General features: G+C 36.1%; 1 protein-coding gene and 2 pseudogenes across 1 annotated transcript; 1 reads left to right on the top strand and 2 right to left on the bottom strand.

Moving 5' to 3' along the window:
• The window catches only part of LOC137714461 (inactive beta-amylase 4, chloroplastic-like), a 55,812-nt pseudogene extending 37,696 nt beyond the window's left edge, over window positions 1–18,116 (top strand).
• Window positions 8,716–14,691, bottom strand: LOC137715534 (probable LRR receptor-like serine/threonine-protein kinase At3g47570; annotated as a pseudogene).
• Window positions 18,117–18,655: 539 nt separating the features above from the next.
• Window positions 18,656–23,116, bottom strand: LOC137715999 (probable LRR receptor-like serine/threonine-protein kinase At3g47570). The gene is made up of 6 exons (XM_068455389.1): window positions 22,480–23,116; window positions 22,226–22,297; window positions 21,214–21,573; window positions 20,359–21,124; window positions 19,124–20,283; window positions 18,656–19,026 (listed from the first exon to the last, which is right to left on the bottom strand). Exons 1-6 carry the CDS (start codon window positions 23,042–23,044, stop codon window positions 18,656–18,658), a joined length of 3,294 nt encoding a protein of 1,097 aa, XP_068311490.1. The 5' UTR covers window positions 23,045–23,116.
• Window positions 23,117–23,462: the final 346 nt, after the last annotated feature.

The following is a 23,462-nucleotide window of genomic DNA, read 5'->3' as shown; positions in this document are numbered from 1 at the left end:
AACGAAATATCTTTTTCAACACGACTTGTACCTGAAGAGTTTTTACCTCTAAAAATACTACATTTGACCTGCAAATTTCCAGATAATACAATTCGTGGGAAGTGTCTGTAAACATTAGAGGCCACGTAAGCGTTAATCAATCAAAAGTTAGTCATCAGCAAGAACATTAGACCAGATCATTGGGATAGTTTTCTGATTGATTGAATTGAACGAATTTTGCGTTCATATTTTAGTAAGTAGAATGAGATTTAATCTCAAAAGGAGAATAAAGTTTACCAATAGTCTTTACAAGAAGAAAAACTATGTTTGTAGTGGTGAAACCTAGTTCTATTTATGAGAGCTATTAGGGTTTTAACTATAATGAACATAGGATAAACAAAGAATTATCGTAAAGTTTAATTATAGTGTTTGAGTTTATTGATAAATTTGAGTTTTATTATTAATTTCATTTTGTACTTAATAGTAATTATGCAATACAATAAAATAAATAATTAACATTCAAAATTTTAAGTTGAGTATAAAAAGAAGTTGCATAAATTTAAATAAAATTTTCCTTAATCTAAATAACCGTACTGAATATAGTGATTGACGAGACAACAATGTGCAGACCATAAACCCTAACATGCGCGTAATAATTCCAATGCTCACCTGCCCGTAGTTATGTTTCCACTATAACGGTTACTCCGGTCAAGACAAAAGGATAAGAGGTCAAAGCCTTTTTAAGAGGAAGGGTTGCTGCTTGTCACTCTTTTTTGCCCTGCTTGCTACTCCACCTAAGTTACAAACAAAGAATAAACTGATAACTCACGCGCTTGCATGTCTACGTGTCGTAGCTATGAAATGGCTAAGCACTAGAAAATTAATAATGCTAAAGAAACTAAATTTTTTGGGAACTGTTAACAGCATTCTAAAAATTTCATTCTACACTCTTTACAATTATATTTTTCTTTCTAATTATAGAAAGTTTAGAGTGTCAAATGAGATATTTGGAATGCTAATAACAATTCCCAATTTTTAAACCAAATTGCAAACCAAATGATATGTTACCAATAAGAAACAAACACGTTAATCAACTCTTAATTAATAGTTCAATCAAGATTTTTCATGTGTTGGTACAGCCTTATAACTAGTAAAATATTTCAGATTTGAATATATTTCCACTAATATGTATTATATACATATATATATATATATATACACGTAAGCACACATATACACCTTTATGGCATTCATAAAATGTTGAAAAGGAAAAAAACTAAAGCCCTTCGATTTGCTATTCTACACTAGAAAACTTATATGTAACATATATATATATATATATATATATATATATATATATTGTAAAAGAAAAATACTGATTTTTTGAGTGATGGAAACCCTTATAATTTCTAACAATGAAAGTAATGGCAGAGCTATTGAAGTTTTTAATATTAGGAACCAATTATAATCAAACAAAAAAAATAAGTCTGTACATATATATATATATATATATATATATATATAGGAATCCTTTAACAAGAGGGATCCTCATTTAAAAAAAAAAAAATGGGCACATCCTCTTGACCGTTAGATTTGGCTTTAATGAAATTTTGTGGTTAAGATTTTGTGACCTGTGATTTAATCTCAACCACACAATTTCATTAAAGTCAAATCTAACAGTCAAGAGGACGTCACTATTTTTTTTTTTTTTTAAATGAAGATCCCTCTTGTTAAAGTGCCTATATATATATATATATATATATATATATATATATATATATATATATATATAATGTGGCTTAAAATTACAGACCAGAGCAACTGGCCAACTGCAGGCCTAGAACCAGATATTCCAATATTTGAGCGCAAGCGTTACACTCAAACTAGCTAGCTGCTATACCCAAAAATTCGACCAAAAAGCAAAGAGCTGTAGCCAAAAATAATAAATAAAATAGATAGCCATAGAGAAAAATAATGTAAAAATTAAAGTATGCCAAAAAAATAACATGAAATTTAATTTTATTCAGGGAAGAAAAACATTTGACTTCCTCCAAAAATCGAACACACAAATACAAACACACTAACACAAGCAGTGAAAATCATCAACAAAAAATATTGTGTTAAAAGCTTGACAAAACAATGAAAACCCTAAGGAGAACTGAGATATATCTATGATATCAGCACATAAGCAGCTGAGACAAACACAAAGACAAAGTTACATGCAAAAGACCATCAAATGCAGGATCGAATGCAAATTCTTTGGGATTTGCCTTGGAACAAACAATTTTTCGGAGGAAATAGGAGAAGGGGAAGATAATAAATTTGGGTCTCTAAAATTTGAGAAGAAATCGATATGCATGGGATAAAATTCCATAAACAAATAAAAAAACGAGAGAAAAACTCAGAAAACCAACTCTTATTTTATATATGCACACACATACATATGTACACTCATATAAAATTATCAAGAAGAAATTAAAACAAGTAATAATAAGAGAAATGTAACATCCTGAAATTTAATATTTGGAAGCAAATACTAAGATAGGCCCAAAAATTATTTCAGAGGATAATCACCAAATTCCTTTTCCCAGACAATTTCCAAGAACAGATTAATCTTAGTTATTTTATTATGGATGCATCTAACCCCATTAGACTGCCTATGTACTCTATGAAAGAATCACACCATTCGTAGTTCACAAATTCAATTTCTAACTTATTTTCGAAAATCATTCAAGTGACTAACAATCACTAAGTAGGTTTAAACAAGTGAATCACATCAAATGCATTCCAAATATGGATTCAGAATATCGAAATTAGTTTTAAAAGGCCACATCAGTTCTCTGGCCACGTGCCGCCGCATGTGCAGCCGTGCGTGTTGGTTTCTGGCGAACGGAACCTCAAATTCCAACGAACTCTAAAAATTACCAAATTTCACAGGGTTGTAGAGGTCAATGAGAGGAACACTTTCATACCTTGGTCGAAGTCCAATTCGGCCTGGAAATAGCTCAAATCGGCCTCGACCTGCTGGAAACCCTTAAATTGGGTGTTCTTGATTCGACTCCAAAACCACTCCGACGTCCCAACCAATGCTTGGGCTTTGTTCAGGGGCTTAAGGGAAGTCTAATGGTGGTAGTAATTGGATGAAATCATTTCAAAATTTGTGGATCTCGGGCAAGAACCGCCGCACCCACCGGTGCGGTTTTCCCAATTTGAAATCTAAATCTCTTGATTTTTGGAGGTGTAATAGGAAGAGGAGATGATGGTGAGTTGGTTCCAGGTGGTGAGTGGCCGCAACTCGCCTGAATTTGGCTGGGAGACCACCGGATTTCATGGCTCCCGCCGGTTTGGGTCGCACGGGTCAACAGACCCGTTTTCCCCCTTTCTCCCCCTTGCCTTCTCTCATGTCCCTCCTCCCTTTTCCATCTGATTGGTCCCATATTTCACCCCACTCTCATGGCCCTCCAAGTGGCACACTCTTTGCTCCAAAAAAAAATTTGGAGTTCTCCAAATTAATGGAGAAAAAGATTATTTTACCCTCAACTTTAATCGTTAATTACATTTTCGTTATAATTTCGTTTCACAAACGGTTTTCGCTTACGCGTTCATAGGATCGAACTCTATCCAAATATGTCAAGAAACATGACAAAAATATATATTTGAGGATAAAATACATCCTCGTAAAATTACGTTTAGCCCCCTTAGGGCATTTTCGTCATTTCACATTCTGAAAAAAATGATTCCACATAATCATATATTTAAAATTTTCCAGGGTATTACAAGAAGCATCTGAAGAAATAAAAGAGATAACCCATATGCCATTTGCTTAGAGAGATTTTTACCAGGGTTTGATGATTTTGCATGCTTGGGAGGAAGCCCACCAAGGCCACCACCCACACGTTCTATTTCTGTCACTGCTTTTGGTATCCGTGTTTGTGTGTGTGTGTGTGTGTATTTCCCTCTATCTAGTCAAGTGAATTTATAGCTACAGGGAAAGGGATCATCTCCGGATCCCTTCCACCAAGTCCTTCCCATCAATCAATTCGGGTTCTTGAAATTTGATTCAACAGCTAAAGTTATTATAACTTCTAAAGTGGATCCTTGTTTTTAGCCATTGAATCAAATTTCAAAGGTCCAGATTAGTTGATAGAGAGAACTAGGTGAAAGGGATTCAGAGATGATCCCTCTCCTAGCTACAACAAGCAGAGATGAAGTCCAAGTGGTGAACCGGTGTTGTAAATGAGAAACCAGTCATAAGACGCATCTTTGAACTATGTTTGGATAAAGGTGATGTTTCTACCGGGAGTAACAAGTTGGTCAGTCAGTGGCCCATGAAAATCTTTGGTTTTTATTACCAAGGGCCTAAAACTAAAAGTCACAACCAGCTTTTGAGCATTTCCAACCCCCAACTAAATGAGGCCTTTGTATTACTTGAACAAAAAATTAAAATTAAAATTAAAATCTAACAAACTAGCTAAATGACCAGCTAAATTTGTATATTCACATGCCAGCACACTTGCAAAATCACTACATAAGGTAAAACATTTATGTCTTTTATAAAGGGAACTTTTCTTAGCATTTCAAAAATTTCATTCTATACTTTTTACAAATACATTTTTCTTTCTAATTATTAAAAGTTTGAAGGGCAAAATGAGATTTTTGGAGTGCCGATAGCAATTCTTTTATAAAATTGGGCAATTCCATATTCGTTATTTCCATTATGCAATGTGGCAATTAGTTTCTCTTTGTTTACGAATGTCCCATGTTTAAGATTGTGACATATTGAACTTAGGCTTGTCTTAACACGAGCAATCTTTATAGGAGTAGAATTATTTCCCCTCCTATTCCCATTCCTTTCCTTCCTCCCACGCTTTGCTTTTTGTCTTATTGTCTCTATAAAAAATCAATATAAGATATTTACGTGTCCTAATCGTAACTATTTAAGTAGGAGAGGATGGAAAAGGAGAGAGATTAGGAAGGGAGAAAATCCTCCTCCATCTTTATATTCTACATTTGGATAAGTCATTTTTGACAATTGGTAGTTAATGACAAGTTGTAAATGAGCAGATGGTTGAGCATAGACTGGGAGAAAGTAATTGAGCATAAACTGAGGCAACACATGGGTTAAGAGAATCAATTCGGGTTCATGTCAAGACGCTCAACAATGGAGACTATTTATTTCTTATGAAGGTTGATGGAACAATACAAAGATAAAAAAAAAAAAGATTTGCACATGGTCTTTATAAATTTGGAAAAAGCATATAATAGGATCTCAAGAAAAATTATTTGGAGGATTCTAGAGAGGAAAGGAGTATGAGTAGCATGTATCCAAATAATAATAATAAATATGTGTTCTAGAGCAAGGACTGCAGTAAGAACTCATGAAGATTACTTTCCCTACAAGAACTCTTAAGATCCCTATAAATACACTAGCCTGGGTATTATTAGGGGGGACATCTAATTCTCTCGAAGTAGGATAGACTTCGATCTCTCTCTAGGACGACCACTTTATTCTCTACAAGACTACCATATATATATATATATATATATATATATATATATATCCACCTATATTCACATATTTCCCTAGAGAGCCACTACACACTTGTTCTCTCTATGACTAACAGAGGCCCTCACACCGCCATCTACCAACGCATCTATGAAAAACTCATCTCCCAACGCCCCACCATAGGTTATTCATCAAGGAAGGCCCACGTTATTCTTTCATAGAACTGCACTCGTGGTTTGATTCTCCTTCCCAAAGAAGATATGTAGGCAGTCCTTTCTGGATTCAATTACACCCCAATCAACCATATTCTCCCCTCATCGGAGATCATGGGCTAGTCCGACTAGGTTTTTGCCTCTGTTCATGGATGTGTGTGAACTTGGTTCCAACAATAACCATAAGGTTACACCAAGGCTCAACTTTAAGTCCTTACCTTTTTGGTTTGGTAATGGACCAGTTAATATGACATATTCAAGATGATATCCCTTAGTGTATGCTTTTCGCATATGGTATAGAGCTGATAGATGAAATGCATGGGGGAGTAAATGCGAAGCTTAACCTTTAGCGGGAAGGGTTGGAATCTAGAGGTCTTTACCTAGGTAGGTCAAAAACATAGTATATGTAGTGCGAGTTCAATGAGAATGGGGTGCAAATGAGATAAGGTTAAGATTGAAGATCAAGAAGTACCAAAGAGTGAACACTTTCTTTATCTTGGATCTATCTTACAAAAGAATGATGAATTAGATCGTTATCTTGGATCTATCCTACAAAAGAACGAATAATTAGATTGAGATCTCAACCATAGAATACAAGCTAGATGGATGAAATGGAAGAGTGCATCACGTGTGTTGTGCGATCGTCTTATACCTTCTTCATCCTTAGGTGTATGTTTAAATTTGTGTGTTAGGTGTGTGTTTAAATTTGTGTGTTAGTATTGATTCTGGTTAATTGTGATTCTATGTGTTAGTTGATAATCATGTATGTAAGCTATTCTTACACTTGGTACACCAATTGAGCTGGTGTTCCTAACCAATAAAAGCCAAACATCTAATTACCTGGTTTTTTAATTAAGAGAGTGTCAACTAGTATACTTTTTGTCAATCAAAATTCCGAATTTACCCTTAATGAAACAAAAATTGAAAGTAATCAACATCCCTCTCACAGCACAACCTACCCTGCGTCGCCAACAACTTACCCAACCACTGCGCACCTCCATCGAAGTTGATATTTTCATCTGAGAAACCCCATCAAATTCTCTCGCTTCCTACCTTTTCCTTTCTCCTCTTCCATTCTTAGCTTTGCATGGTACTTGAGAACGATTGACGACAATTCTGACCTTCAGATCTGCAGTCACCGATCTCAAATCAAAGCGTAGGAGTGTCCTTGGTAATTTGTAAGATCCTTCTCCGGCGTAAGGGAGGAGTAGAATTAAAAATAGGAAGAGGAAGGGAAAAAGAGAGATAGGTGAGGGGTAGATGGGTGGGGTGGGGTGGAGGTCGAAGACCCAGAACGAGAATCTAGGTTCTGTGTTTTATTTAACTTTATTTTCTGAAAAGTTGAGGATTAAGGACCAAATAGGAAGATGGTAACTCAAGTGCCAACATGCGAAATATAAAAAGAAGAAACCCAGGTCTCATGTGCCATTCGTGGGTAACACCAGCTATCTTGTGTACCCGGTACCTCGTAAAATTTCTCCTTTGAAGGTAACATTTGTGGTCAGTTAATTAATGGGTAAGGAAGAGGAAAAAAAATTAATGGGTAAGGAGGACATGGTGTGTGGTTAAATTAAGGGATGTGATATTCACACACCTCATTTTACTTCTCACACACCTTTTTAATTTTCGACCGTCGAATCGGATGAATTGAAGAAGATCAACGAACTGAAATTATCATGGGGTGTGTGAAAAGTAAACACACCCCTAAATTAATCAGGATCAGGGTGTATATTAATGGGGTTTGAATCATAAATTATCTGTGTGGATGTGCAGAATACATGGCTAACCAAAGAGGTTTTGCCACTATTTCTTACCTTAAACTGATGACATTAAATAAGGTCATGGCGGACCAAAAAAGTTCATGTAGTAGCAAGGTTCTAAAAATTGCTAGACGCTAGTCTTGCCCGGATAATAAAGAAGAAACATATGACAAGTTCATCAATAATCATTTTCAGTTTTATTGAAATTTGGAATACAATTTCGACATTAATAGAAAACAAATATAGAAATGCATCACTATACTGTATATCAGTATCTTACTACTTTGGATTGGCAGGGTCTGTCCATTTACACTGCTGGGTGGTGGTAATGGTGGCTTACTGATGGCTTTTTTCTATAATATGTCTGGCCTCATGCTTTGTTTATTGTATATTTAAAATATTATACAATTCCAATGTAATCTAAAATGATTCGATTTGCACCAGATCTGGAGTGTTTTAAAGAAAGGGGTACATTTGATCGGGAGAAATATCGATGGAACGATTTGACAGGGTAAATTCCTTTGCTCAGTAACAAAAGAAACTTCCGGGTACCATTTATTTCTGTTAGACATATATTGGATATTGCAAATGTCATATAACTAGAAACACATGGCTTCTGACAGCTAGTTAACCACTTTTTCTTTTGCCCATTCTGTCATGTGTATTCACGCGTTTGCTTTTCTCCTGCAATTTGGTTTATGGCAAATACATGCTAACTATTACCATTCTCAGGCCGAAGCAGTAAGATCATTTACATATTTCAGAATGAATGATAAGATCTTTAGGGCTCAAAATTGGAGTAACTTCGTTCCTTTTGTTAAAAAGATGAGCACAAATTGGTAAAGCAGCCAAAAAACCCAACTTACCAGTAAGTTTATTGAACTACCTAAAGGAGCAGCCTCACTGCCCTATAATATTTTGACAAGGGCATGTGTAGAAGTTTGTAACTTCCTGATATGTTGACTGAAATAACTTTGCATTCCCATTACAGGCATTCTTGAGCTGGAATTGTAAATTTTTGAAACGGATTTGGTTAGCCGTAGAAACTGAATGCTTTACTACCAAATATGGGAAGAATAATTGGAATTGCAATTTTGATACTACTGGTCTCATTGCATTGACAAATCCAGGTACGACATTTCAATTTTAGGAATATCGTCATATTGTCATATCCGTCACCATGAGAAAATAATGTAGTCTTTGCAGATTGAAAACAACAATAAGAAAATGGATCCGAAAATATAGAGAACAAAAAGAACTAAGAGTTCACTTCTCCACAGTCCTTCAAGTACTTAGTCTTGATTTTGGTGAGTGTGATTGCAGCATTTTTCATGTTAATCCTTTCTCCCGGCAATGCTGCAGAACAAGCTAAAGCTAATCTCATAACGGATGATAAGCAATCCCTCCAGCTCATGAAATCAGTATCTTCCTCCACCCCAAGTATATCGGCATCCACGACTTCACCTATTGCAGCATCTGGAAATAATGAATCTGCAATCCATTGCTTTAAATCCATTTCCCCAACAAACATCTCATCTGTTGGCTTCCTTTTTATGAATGTCTCCATGAGTACAATACCAAAACTATACACATCCCCTCTTGTCGAAATGCTTCCTTCCATCCCAAACTCTGCAAAATTTGCATGTGAATTTAGTTATATGTGATAAAAAGAAAATTATAACTCTTACTAGGACCAAATATACAAAATTGAGAAAATACATCACCTGGAGCCATATATATCCAACTGTGGCTAGGGTTATGGTCTCTGTCATCGAATCTCCACCTCTGATGAGTCTTGCAATGCCAAAATCAGCAACATATGCAATCATATCATCATCTGGTAGTATATTGCTTGCTTTCACATCATAATGAACGATAGGTATCGAGTAAACATGATGAAGATATTCTAGTGCCAATGCAACATCTTTCATTATGTCTAACCTTTGCAGGATAGTTAGGGAGCGGTATGGAGAATACAACCACTTTTCGAGGCTTCCATTAGGCATCAATTGAAGTATCAGGGCTTTGAAATCAAGTTCATCGCAACAACTTATGATTTTAATAAGATTCTGGTGACGGATATTGCTTAGCATTTCACATTCCTTATCAAAACTCTTGGATGCCCCTTCTAGCTGTAAATTGAAAACCTTGACAACGATATCTATCCCGTCTGAAAGTGTTTCTTTGTATACTGAGCCAAACCCCCCTGGTGCCTAGTAAGTTACTCTCATGAAATCCATTTGTTGCCTTTAAAAGTTCTAGGTGCGAAACTCTTATCCAAAGAACTTGATGTAGCAAGGCAGTTTCTCTAACAACTTCGACATTCCTTTTCTTACGTAGTATCAGAATCAATGCAGCGGTCGCTAGGAGTATTACTGATATATAACCCCTGAGATGATATGTTTAGCTTTCCTCCAATTTGGCTTAACTTTTGTTCTATTTTTGCACCGTGGAACATGGAGTGGGGAAGCACCATAGAGTGCACCGTTTGATATAAATGAATCAGCAGAGAATTTCCAAAAGGCCCGCCATTTGGAATTTCTCCTTGGAGTTTGTTGAAAGACAGATTCAGATGCTTGAGATACAGAAGTGCTTCCAATGACTTTGGGATCTCTCCAGATAGATTGTTTGTGGACAAATCCAAGAAGACTAGGCTTAGCATGGTTTCAAATGAACTGGGAATATGGCCTTCAAGTTTATTGTTTGCCAAGGAGAAATTAATCATATTCAGAAGACCTCCAAGGCTACGGGGAATGTTTCCCGAGTTATTTGATAAATCCATATCCACCACATCTTTCAACTTTCGGATGTCTTTTGAGAGTGGTCCAACTAGAGAATTGGATGACAAGTTCAAGTATGATGTATACTTAAGTTCCCATGAGGAAGATGGTATTTTAGAAGTTAACAAATTGGAACCTAATGATAGACTTCTTAGAGCTACTGACAAAGTACCCAAGCAGGATGGAATAGAACCAGAGAGCTGATTACCATCCAAACGTAACTCGGCTAGGTTGTTTAGTTGATAGAGTTCATATGGGATATGTCCTCGCAATTCGTTATCATTCAAATACAAAACTTGGAGATTTTGTAGCCTTGGAGTTGGAGTTGGAGTTGGAATTGCTCCGCTCAACTAATTGTTTCCCAAGTCTAATGCTATCAAGTTGCTCAAGTTGGCAATATCAACGGGAATGTTACCCTTGATGTTGGAAATGCTTAAATCAACAGTTACGAGTGACGTAGAGATGTTCCCACGAGAAGCTGGAATTATGGTGTTTAGTGGATTTTCTGCCAAGGATAATCCTGTCAAATTTCTAAGATTAAACAAGCGAGAGAGTTCTTTTTGCTTGTGGAGTAGAAGCATCAATCGTCAAATTATTCGAGTACAAGTTAAGGTACTCGAGGTTTTTCAAGGAATATAGTGTGATAGGAAGAAACTCGGTAAATGAGTTTACACTCATGTCTAGCTCCCTGAGCTTGGAAGCATTGGAGAGGTTAGGGAGTAGTCCGACCACGAGGTTGTTTCTGGCTACATAAAGGAATTCTAGGTTTGGAACGTTAAGACCTATGTTTGCTGGGAGGCCACCTGATAGCTGATTAGAAGAAAGCGCTATTTCTCTTATCGTGGAGAGATTGAAGCGTTTGGATGGGATGGCCCCATAGAGAATATTACTGCCCAGTGACAAAGTCTCTAACTGTGGAAGATCACCAATCTCATCTAGTATTTTACCTGTCATAATTTCAGCATGTTTGCATTAACTTTCTAACTTCAATTTAACTAAAAACTAAAAACAAAATGATTGTAAAACACCCCCCAATTTATTACCTTCTAAATTATTGTCATGTAGAAAAATATTGCTTAAGTAGGTCAAATTGCCAAGATTCTTGGGTATGCTTCCATGGAAATTGTTAGACCCTAAAAAAATTTCACGAAGCTCTTTGCATTGCCACAGTTTGGAGGGAATCAGACCGTCAAACTGGTTTTGAGCCAAATCAATTCATCGAACACTCGGAAGATGCTCACATTTATTGTCCGAAAGACTGCCACTCATGTAGTTCCCGAATAGTGTGAAAGTGGTCAAAGAAGATGTGTTGAGGACAGGCACAAAAGCAGAGCCTTTTAGGGCATTGTACTGCACAAACAACTCCTCCAGTTGACCTAAACTGCCTATCTCGTTCGGAAGTTCTATAAAAGCAATCCGTGTATGTTGTTAAAATCATGTATACATATATAGGAGCAGCTTCTTAGTGGGAATCCAGTGGTACCGTAGCAAAAGTGGGATACATTCTACGGACCATAGACTCATTATATAGGACCTTTTTTTTGCTCTAGAGTACAAGGATCTTACACGGTGAATATAAGATCCTATGATAGTCCTCTCATCCCATTTTTTGTTGAAGTTGAACATGATCCCAGCTAAGAAGGGGCTTTTACACACACACACACGCAAAGTATTTTCAAAAGTCAAACGAAATACTTAGTGCTGCTAACCAATCGCCAATGCAATTAAATTTTGAAATACCTAAAACGCATGTTTGCCAAAATGATGTTTGTTTCAAAACCCCATTTGTATTAATAAAAAATATTGCTAATCCCATCATTTTAGGTCTCCCTTTTATGGCACTCATATATCCTTTTAAGGTTCATCACGATAGGATTACCACCCAGGTTTTAGGACAGAAAGTTACATTTGAGTTCTGCAAGGTAACAGATCTCAAAAAATTAAGACATCTCCAAAAGGATAGCATATTGCGATCCATTAATTTAATCGCTCACAAATCACAACAAATTAATTTCCTAAAAGAAGAAATTAATAAAAAAACGAATTGAAGAACAGCTAACAAATAAGTCTTTGTTAGAAACCATTAATAATTTTCAAATGAAACTTGTTAATGATATCTGTTCAGAATTTTGATGAAAAGAAAACAACACACTAAAGCCAGACCAATTCAAATGAGTCCAGAAGTTATGGAATTCTCCAAAACAAAAATCCAAGAACTTCTTAATAAAGGGATTATTAGGAAAAGTAAATCTCCATGGTCATGCCTTGCATTTTATGTTCAAAAGAACGCAGATTTAGAAAGAGGAACTCCTAGATTAGTTATTAACTACAAACCTTTGAATGAAGTTTTGGAATGGATTCGCTATCTAATCCCCAACAAAAGAAATTTGATAAATAGACTTTCTCAAGCAGTTATTTTTTCAAAATTCGATATGAAATCTGGTTTTTGGCAAATCCAAATTCATGAAAGTGATAAATATAAAACAGCTATTGTAACTCTTTTCGGTCACTATGAATGGAATGTAATGCCTTTCAGCTTTAAAAATGCCCCAAGTGAATTTCAAAATATCATGAATGAGATTTTTAATCAATATAGCCATTTCTCAATTATGTATATTGATGATGTTCTTATTTACTCAAGGTCAATAGACAGGCATTGGAAACATTTACATTTATTTGCTAGAATAAGTCCAATGGATTAGTTGTTTCTCCATCTAAATCAAATTATTTCAAACTAACATTAGATTTTAGGATACAATATCCATCAATCTACCATCCAATCCATCGATAAAGTCATCCAATTCGTTGATAAATTTCCTAATCAGATTACTGATAAAACTCAACTTCAACGATTCCTTGGATCACTGAATTATGTGTTTAAATTTTATCCTCATCTTCGTCAACATTGTAAACCATTATTTGATTGTCTTAAGAGTAATTCTCCAGCATGGTCTACCATTCATACTTCTATTTGTCAAACAAATCAAATCACATGTTAAAACTTTGCCTTATCTTGGCATTCCAACTCCCAACTCTTTTAAAATTGTTGAAACTAATGCATCTGATATTGATTATGGAGATATCCTCAAACATTCACCTTTTCAGGGTTCTCCTGAACAAATTGTTCGTTTCCATTCAAGAGTTTGGAATCCTATACAAAGTAATTATAGTACTATTAAGAAAGAAATATTATGTATAGTATTATGCATTAGAAAATTTCAAGATGATTTATTAAATCAAAAATTTTTAGTTAGAGTCAATTCCAAATCTGCAAAACATGTTTTACAAAAAGATGTTCAAAACATTGCATCAAAACAATTTTTTGCATAGTGGCAAGCCATATTAAACAATTTTTATTTTGATATTGAATACATTAAAGGCAGCCACCATAGCATCCCCGATTTCCCAACCAGAGAATTATTGCAGGGGAAGAATGACAGACAAAAGCAATAGCCAAAGAAGGCTTCCAGCCACTCTACCACCTCCACCACCAATAAAACAGGAATCTATTCCCGATTCCTCATCGGCCTTAGCCATCACCAACCATTTTACTCCCTTAGGTTCCACAAATGGCAACCTCAGACCAAATTATCAAAAGGCATTAACCAATCCTTATGATCCCTATTCATCTATACCATCCCTTTCAACAACCAGAACACCTAGCTTTGCTAAAACATCTCCTTATGTTAAGGAAAATCCAATGGAATACCTTTTCAGCATCCCTCACAATATTGATAAAAAACAATCCCCAGATAAAATAGCCAAAATTCTTTTTCCCCCAAACTTTCATCACCTACCAATTGAATCCTTCAAAACCCTCAAATATTACCTAGCCATTCTTAGCAAGACAGAAAGTATTGCTATAAAACCAATCTTTAGCAACACCCATGAAAACAAGATCCTTTACCATTCCCTCCACATTGGAAGATTTCTTTCAAAACCAGAATGGGGAATCCCCCTTTATCAAACCAAATCTCTTCACACTCAACATGTTCTCATCCCCAATAATCACTACAATTATTATGATTACATCCAAGCCTAGACCAACATTTTCCTTCATCAAACAACTGACTTTAGTCATTCATGGTTTATTACTATTGACAGAAATTTCAGACTAAATTTTCCATCATAATTTCCCACATGATGGTCTACTCACAGCCCAACAGCCAGTTGACTACCAGAAGATCTCATGTAAATCCTCTCAAATGGTTTCCAGAAAAAATTTGATCGCAACCGTTTCAATGACAGAATTTCACTTCTACCGTTGTTTATGGCCAAATACAAAGTCCCTTGGATTATGAAATGAAATTATGAAATTGAAACAGGTGAAGTTTATCGTTCTCGGTGGGTCAAATGGTGGGATAAATTTGATCATCAAAAAATCATCAACCTGGTCTTATCAGATTTTCCCATTGTTCCTGTCCCAATGATTTCTCCACCAATAGCAAAGGCATTGCCAGAAATTCCCGATCAAACACAATCCTTATCATACATTAGTCCTTCATCATCCCTCAAAGGGAAATCCAAGTCATCCAAGACTTCTAATTCAAAGAAAAAAGAGAAATCCTCACAACTCAAAGAATTAGCCGACAAGCTCATAGCAGAAGCAGCTTTGCTACACAATGAAGAAGAAGAAACAAGCTCCGACTCATCAGACGGTTCGTCTTAACCAATCAAGTGGGCTGATTATCAGGATTCCTAAGACTCGTTTGAAATTTGAAAATGTAATAATTTGTAATAATTTCAAGTTTTACCCATGTAAATCCTACAATAGAAGCCATGTGATATTATCACCAAAAGAAGCATCAGCAGTAGCAGCAATCATTCCAACAAGACATTATTCATGAATAGTAAAATCAATTTTACTATTCATCCACCATTTCAAAAGAAGCAGTGTGATTCCACAGTAAAAAGCATCATCATTCGCCAGCCTTTATAGCTTTTAGCACATGCAAGTCGGGATTCCTACTCCATCCATCAAGAGTCATTCTCCTACAAAAGCAGAATTCATTATTCAAAGAAAATTAGGGTTGTAACCGCATAGCTGAGACTTCTGCGAATTCTCAAGAAGAACAGAAGCCAATATTCAGCTCCATCTCATATCCAGTCAAAATTATAAACACTTGTATTTTAATTTTCCATCAAGGATGCCTGCAAGCACCATTGTTTTCCTCATCAATTGTCAGTAGACAAATTTGTAAGTCAACAATCTAGTTTTCAAATAAAATTATTTTCAAATCTACATCTGTATCATTAATTTTAATTCATTATTTTATTATGATGATCATCACTGATTTTATTCCCAGTCAATTCATTAAGTATCTCAAATTCAAGGTAAATACCGACCAATCGTTTATTCAATTCTTTCTATCATCGTCAATAGATAGCTTTCATCCCCATTTGGTATCAGAGCCAACTGAGTGGTAATTGCATTAGCATCTTCTTAATTTGCAAGTCAGGTTCATCGTCAGTCTTTCATTATACAGTTTATCTTATTTGTTAATCTTCTAAGTTTGTTTGTTCGACTCCCCAACCAAACAGTATGGTGTGTTCTAAACAATAAGTCCCAGAAGAGGCATGAGCGGGGAAGGAGTTTAGCGAATACACAAGGAAGGTGAAGCATTTAAGTTTTTTGTATTTTGTTTACCTAAATTGTGAACTTTATGGATTATTTAGATCTAATTCAATGGCCAGCACTAGCTCTAGATGCAGTCTAGGCACAATTCCAGATATTGTTACTGAAGAACAAAAACTTGATTTTCAAACTGATGAAGGTGTTGACTTTGGAGATTGGAATATCCCCAAAGTTACAATTTTAAAAGAGTTGGGAGTTGGAATGCCAAGACAAGGCAAAGTCTTAACATGTGATTTCGGTGAAACATCATGATAACCAAACATCATCATTGAAATTTAACAATATTGGTAATTTGTGTTGCACAGCTGGAGATGCCCAAATGTGGAATTTTAGGCTTCAGTTCACACTCGATTATGGGTGTTTTTTCCTTGTATGAAACTGAAGGAAGCAGCTTGCTTTATTATTTCCCATGAAAAATTTCTGCATAACTGAAGCCTAGTGTAAATTGCACGAAATCATTGTTTGTCTTTCATCCTTGAACTACCACATTGTTTCTTTACCCAGGAAACACTTATGTGTAGGTGCCTGTAAACAACGTGGGCCTGCAATATATATTTTCAATCTTTAGTGGAACTTTTCTTATAACTAATTCATTTGCTTCTAGGGGTTATACTTGCAGACTGTTTGCTACTGGAGTCTTAAATACTCTTACACAACATGATTAAAAGTAGATATGTTTTAATGATTTAATATGAAGTCATGACAATGGAATGGGTTCTTCAGAAACTGCACTAAGTTAGATGCAATTTGATTAAGACTGAAATGCATTGATGCTTGTCTTCTAGAAAGAAAAAAAACCATCATAGGATGTACTGGTTAGTAAACTAAGGACAGTTATGGATGTATAAGTGGAAATTAAAATCATGTATGGTTCTTTATCATGCAATACTTGACATAACATAATTAAACTTATTGGAAAACAATGTGGAGGTTAGGAGATCTGACAGTGGCTTGACTTGTTGTAGGAATGGTACAGTGGTTGGTTGCTCCATCATGCAGATGATATTCTTACAAAGGCAGCTAACATTCTAAAGAAATATCAAGAATAGAAGCAAAATTCTATTCTATTGGCAGCTAAAATTGGTGGTACCAGATGAGAGCACACCCTGCTGAACTTACAGCTTGATACTACAACAGTGCTCTTAGAGATGGTTATGATCCTGTTGCTTCAATTTTGTCTCATCATGGAGCTGCTTTGCATGTTTCGTAAGATTCCAAGTTTTAAGGTTTTGACTGGAATTTTGTTCATTGTCCAACTTGATAATTAGGGTTGCTTACACATTTGCTTGATTTTAAATGTATCTATTCTACCATGTTCACGTATTAAATATTTTATTGCAGCTGCTTAGAAATGATGGATGGTGATAACCTGGCATCCTATCTTTGCAGTCCAGAAGAATTACGCCAACAAGTACGGGGCCTGTTAATTAATAATGCTTCCTTAGCTTGTTGCTTTGTTGGTACTTTTTTTAACTTACTTTAGAAATTTAATTTGTATAATTCAAGCTTTTAAGTTAGGTAGGACTAGCCCATGCAGCTGTGCTTGGCACAGCAGGTCGTGCAGGGTCTCTAGGTTCAACATGGGCTTGGAACAGGTTAATCTGCTTTTTCAGTATTACAGATATTGGGTATTATTGATCTGTTTTTTAGGCTTCTTTTAGTATCTTATAATTCATTCTCAGCTAAATCTTTAATTGGCTTCTTTTACTATCTTATAATTCATTCTCAGATAATAAAGAAGAAATATATGACAAGTTGATCAATAACCATCTTTCTGTTTTAATGAAATTTGGAATACAATTGATAATTTGATATTACTAAACAACAAAAATAGAATTTTATCACTATACTGTATTTTAGTGTCGTGCTACTTTAGATTGGCATGGTCTGTCCATTTACACCGGTGGGTGGTGGTAGTGCCTAGTGGTGGCTTGTGCTGTTTACAATTCTGTCAGTCAATTGGTTTCTTCGATAAAATGTCTGGCCTTATGCTTTGTTTATTGGGTATATTATACAATTCCAATGTAGTCTAACATGATCCGATTTGCACCAGATATGGAGTGTTTCAAAGAAAGGGGTACATTTGATCGGGAGAAGTACCAATGAAGGATTTGACAGGGTAAGTTCTTCCTTTGCTCAAGAACATAATCAAATTTCAGCTAACATTTATTTCTATTCGACATATATTGGATATTGCAAGTGTCTTATAACTAGAAAAATATGGCTTCTGATAGCTTTGGTTAAACACTTCTTCTTTTGCCCTTTCTGTGTTGCGTGTTCACACATCTGCTTTTCTCTTGCACGTTGGTTTATGGCAAATACATGCTAACTATTACCATTCCCAGGCCAAAGCTGTAAGATCAGTTACATTTTACAGAATGAATGAAAAGATCTTTACAGCTGAAAATTGGAGTAACTTCGTTCCCTTTGTTAAAAAAATGAGCACATATTGGTGAAGCAGCCGAAAAACCCAACTTAAATAGTAAATTTATTGATCTAGAGTAGTAGCCTCACTGCCCTATAATTTTTTGTCAAGGGCATGTGTAGAAGTTTAGAAGTTTGTCACTTCCTGATATATTAACTGAAATAAAATTGTGCTCCCATGACCCGTGTAATTGGAATTGCAATCTTGGTACTACTGGTCTCATTGCATACAGGTATGTCAATTCAATTTTAGGAATATCGTCATATTTTCATATCCGTCACTATAAGAAAATAATGTAGTTTTTGAAGATAAAAAACAACAATAAGAAAATGGATCCGAAAATATAGAGAACAAAGAACTATGAATTCACTCCTCCAGAGTCCTTCAAATACTTACCCTTGATTTTATTGAGTGTGACTACGGCATCTTTCATGTTAATCCTTTCTTCCGGCAATGCGGCAGAGCAAGCTAAAGCTAATCTCATAACGGATGATAAGCAATCCCTCCTGCTCACGAAATCACCATCTTCCTCCATTCCAAGTATATCGGCATCCACAACTTCATCTATAGCAGCATCTGGAAAAAATGAATCTGCAATCCATTGCCTTAAATTCATTTCCTCAACAAACATCTCATCCGTTGGCTTCCTTTTTGTGAATGTCTCCATGAGTACAATACCAAAACTATACACATCCCCTCTCGTCGAAATGATTCCTTCCATCCCAAACTCTGCAAAATTTGTATGTGAATTTAGTTATATATGATAAAAAGAAAATTATAACTCCTAATAAGACCAACATATACAAGATTAAACAAAATACATCACCTGGAGCCATATATCCAACTGTGGCTAGGGTCATGGTTTCAGTCATCGAATCTCCACCGCGGATGAGTCTTGCAATGCCAAAATCAGCAACATGTGCAACCATATCATCATCTAGTAGTATATTGCTTGGTTTCACATCACAATGAACAACAGGTATTGAGTAACCATGATGAAGATATTCTAGTGCCAATGCAACATCTTTCATTATGTCCAACCTCTGCAGGATATTCATGGAGCGGTTTGGAGAATACAACCACTTTTCGAGGCTTCCATTAGGCATCAATTGAAGTATCAAGGCTTTGAAATCAAGTTCGTCACAGCAACTTATGATTTTAATAAGATTCCGGTGACGGATATTGCTTAGCATTTCACATTCCTTATCAAAACTCTTGAATGCCCCTTCTAGCTGTAAATTGAAAACCTTGACGGCGATATTTATCCCATCTGAAAGTGCTCCTCTGTACACTGAGCCAAAACCCCCTGTGCCAAGTAAGTTAGTCTCATGAAATCCATTTGTCGCCTTTACAAGTTCTAGGCGTGAAACTCTTCTCCAAAGAACTTGATGTAGCGAGGCAGTTTCTCTTACAAGTTCAACATTCCTTTTCTTACATAGTATCATAATCAATGCAGCAGCCGCTAGGAGTATTACTGACATGACCCCTGAGATGATATATTTAGCTTTCCTCCAATTTGACTTAACTTGTGTTTTATATTTGCACAATGGAACGTGGAGTCGGGAAGCACCGCAGAGCGCACCGTTTGATACAAATGAATCAGCAGAGAAGTTTCCGAATGGCCCGCCTGTTGGAATTTCTCCTTGGAGTTTGTTGAAAGACAAATTTAAATGCATGAGATGCGAGAGTGCTTCCAATGACTTTGGGATCACTCCAGATAGATTGTTTTTGGACAAATCCAAGAATTCTAGGCTTAGCAAGGTTTTAAATGAACTGGGAATAGGGCCTTCTAAATAATTGTTTGCCAAGGAGAAATCAATCATATTCTGAAGACCCCCAATGCTGCCGGGAATGTTTCCAGAGAAATGGTTATTTGACAAGTCCATACCCACGACATCTTTCAAGTTTCCGATGTCTTCTGAGAGTGGTCCAACTAGAGAATTGGATGACAAGTTTAGGTGCAATATATACTTGAGTTCCCACAAGGAAGATGGTATTTTTGAAGTTAACAAATTGGACCCTAACGATAAATATCTTAGAGCTACGGCCAAAGTACCCAAGCAGGAAGGAATAGAACCAGAGAGCCGATTACCACCCAAAATTAACTCGGCTAGGTTTTTTAGTTGGCAGAGTTCATATGGGATATGTCCTCGTAGTTCGTTATCCTTCAAATACAAACCCTGGAGATTTTGTAGCCTTTGTATTGAAGTTGGAATTGCCCCACTCAACTGGTTGTTTACCAGGTTTAATGATATCAAGCTGCTCAAGTTGCCAATATCAACTGGAATGTTACCCCTGATGTTGGAACTAATTAAATCAACATATAGGAGTGACGCAGAGAGATTCCCTCGAGAAGCTGGTATTGTGCTGTTTAGTGGATTATCTCCCAAGTCTAATCTTGTCAAATTTCTAAGATTAAACAAGCAAGAGAGAATGCTTGCTGCTTGTGGAGTAGAAGCATCAATTGTTAAATTATTCAAGTACAATAAAAGATACTCAAGGTTCTTCAAGGAACAGAGCGTGTTAGGAAGAAACCCGGTAAATGAGTTTGTGCTCATGTCTAGCACCCTGAGCTTGGAAGCATTGGAGAGGTTAGGGAGTAGTCCGGACACGAGGTTATTTTTGGATACATCAAGGATTTCTAGGTTTGGAACGCTAAGCCCTATGTTTGCTGGGAGGCTACCTGAGAGCTGATTAATAGAAAGCCCTATTCTTCTTATCGTGGAAAGATTGAAGAGTTTGGATGGGATGACGCCATTGAGATTATTATTATCCACTCCCAACATCTGTAACTGTGGAAGATTACCAATCTCATCTGGTATTGTACCTGTCACAATTTTAGCACGTTTGCATTAACTTTCAGTTTAACTAAAAACTAAAAACAAATTGATTATGAAACGCCCCCAAATTTATTACCTGTTAAATTATTGGAACCAAGATAAATACTGGTTAAGTATGTCAAATTGCCAAGACTTTTGGGTATGCTTCCACGGAAATTGTTATACTCTAATACCAATTCACGAAGCTCTTTGCATTGCCACAGTTTGGAGGGAATCAGACCGTCAAGTTGGTTTTTACCCAAATTAAACTGTCGAATACTCGGAAGATGCTCACATATATTGTCCGGAAGACTGCCACTCATGTTGTTTTCGTATAGAATCAAATAAGTCAAAGAAGATATGTTGAGGACAGGCACAAGAGCAGAGCCTTTTAGGGCATTGTACAGCACAAACAACTCCTCCAGCTGACCTAAACTGCCCATCTCATTTGGAAGTTCTATAAATAAATCCGAATATATTGTTAAAATCATGTAAACATATATAGGAATAGCTTTTTACTGGGAATCTCGTTCTACTGTAGCAAAAGTGGAATAACATTATAATGACCATGTACTCACTATATATATTCTCTTTTTTGCTTCAGAATATGAGGGTCTTACACATCAAATATATGATTCCTATGATAGTCCTCTCATTTCATTTTTGCTAAAGTGGAACGAGATTCCTGCTAAGAAGGGGCTTGTCTCTAAATTACCTAGTACCTATTAATAGAACTCGCTCTCAACCAAAACTATATGAAATTACAATTTTAACACTCACACCAAAACTGCACAAAAAATATATATATATATATATATATATGGGCAATTTAGTAATTACATGAACATAACTTTTGTTGTTATTTACGGCAACCTCACAGCCGGGTCACTATAGCATGCCCTATTAAAAAAATTAAAAATAAAATAAAATAGTAAATAAAAAACATGCCTACTTTAGAAGAAACTGCTCATCATTGTCCCAATTTTCATAATTGATTTCTTTTTTTAGAATACATGTAACAAAAATAAAATGAAATGAAATTGTTCACACACAATGTGTGTGAGCATCTGCTAGTATACATGTAACAAAACCTAAGGCATACAGTATACCTTCGAACTTGTTGTGGCCAAGGTATATGCTCTTCACCATTGTTAAGTTGCCTATTTCTCTGGGTATGCTGCCTGTTAAATATGTGCATGCATGCCAACAAAAAAGAAGGAAAAAAACAAAAAAAAAAGAAACCAAACGAGATGATTGTTATACATCTTATATAGATGTTAAAATGTAACAAATATATCAAAATGTAATGATGAAGCAAGCAATCGTTAATTTATATTCCTAGGTACTGGTGGTATGTACGTACCCGATAGTTGGTTCCTGCTTAGATTAATTATTTCGAGCGTAGATAAGTTGCAGATAGCAGCGGGTATGAAACCAGAGAAGCTATTACCGTGCAATCCGAAGGACTGAAGTTTAGCGAATGACCCAAAACACGAAGGAATGGTTCCCATAAAGTTGTTGTTTCCAAAGTTAATCTTCTTCAACCGGCGCAAACGAGACAGTTCTTGGGGTAGGGGACCATGAAAACTATTATTCATGAGGCCCAACTCAACGAGAAATGAGAGGTTGCCTAGATGCGGAGGAATAACTCCGGCAAGACCCATGTATGAGAGATTTAAGGCCGTGACTCTGTGGTGGCGAGCACCACAGGTAACGCCAACCCAGTTGCAAATGTTGGAATTGGAGGCAGAGGACCAGTTGGCGGTCAAGATGTTTTGAGGGTCACTAGTGATGTGAGCTTTGAGAGCAAGAAGCGCAGACTGATCTGTGTTGAAATTGGTATGAGCTATTGCTAATGCACCTGCAGTAAAGTAATTAGCCATAATCGTCATATATATATAAAACCTGCAGTGTATCATCGACAACATTTTGACAGTAGGAAATGACTTCTCTCCTCTGTATGTACGCAGTGTATATATACTCTTCTTAATTCTATTAGCTTTCGTCTTTCGTCTTTAATTCGATAGAAAACTTGAACTCATTATATTCACATAAAATAGGGAAACAAGTTGTGTTAGCAAACCTTGTGCAAGACTTAGACTTCCCCGGCTTCTACATCGAAGAGAGGAGACTTAGACTAGTCAAAAGAAGACTTGTGATTTGGATGTTTTCTCAATCAAACACACACCATTCATTTTTTTGCTGATAGCTTAGCTAGGCGAGGAGGAATAGTCTAAGTCCGGCTTCTATGTCGAAGTGAGGAGACTTCGACTAGTCAAACGAAGACTTGTGATTTGGATTTTTTACATATCAAATTGTTGGCCCTAAAAACTACTAAGTTTACAT

Source organism: Pyrus communis, chromosome 14 (genome assembly GCF_963583255.1).
Source record: "Pyrus communis chromosome 14, drPyrComm1.1, whole genome shotgun sequence".
Classification (NCBI taxonomy): domain Eukaryota; kingdom Viridiplantae; phylum Streptophyta; class Magnoliopsida; order Rosales; family Rosaceae; genus Pyrus; species Pyrus communis.
Note: the sequence above shows the minus strand (reverse complement) of the source record. Positions and strands in the feature narration are given on the sequence as shown.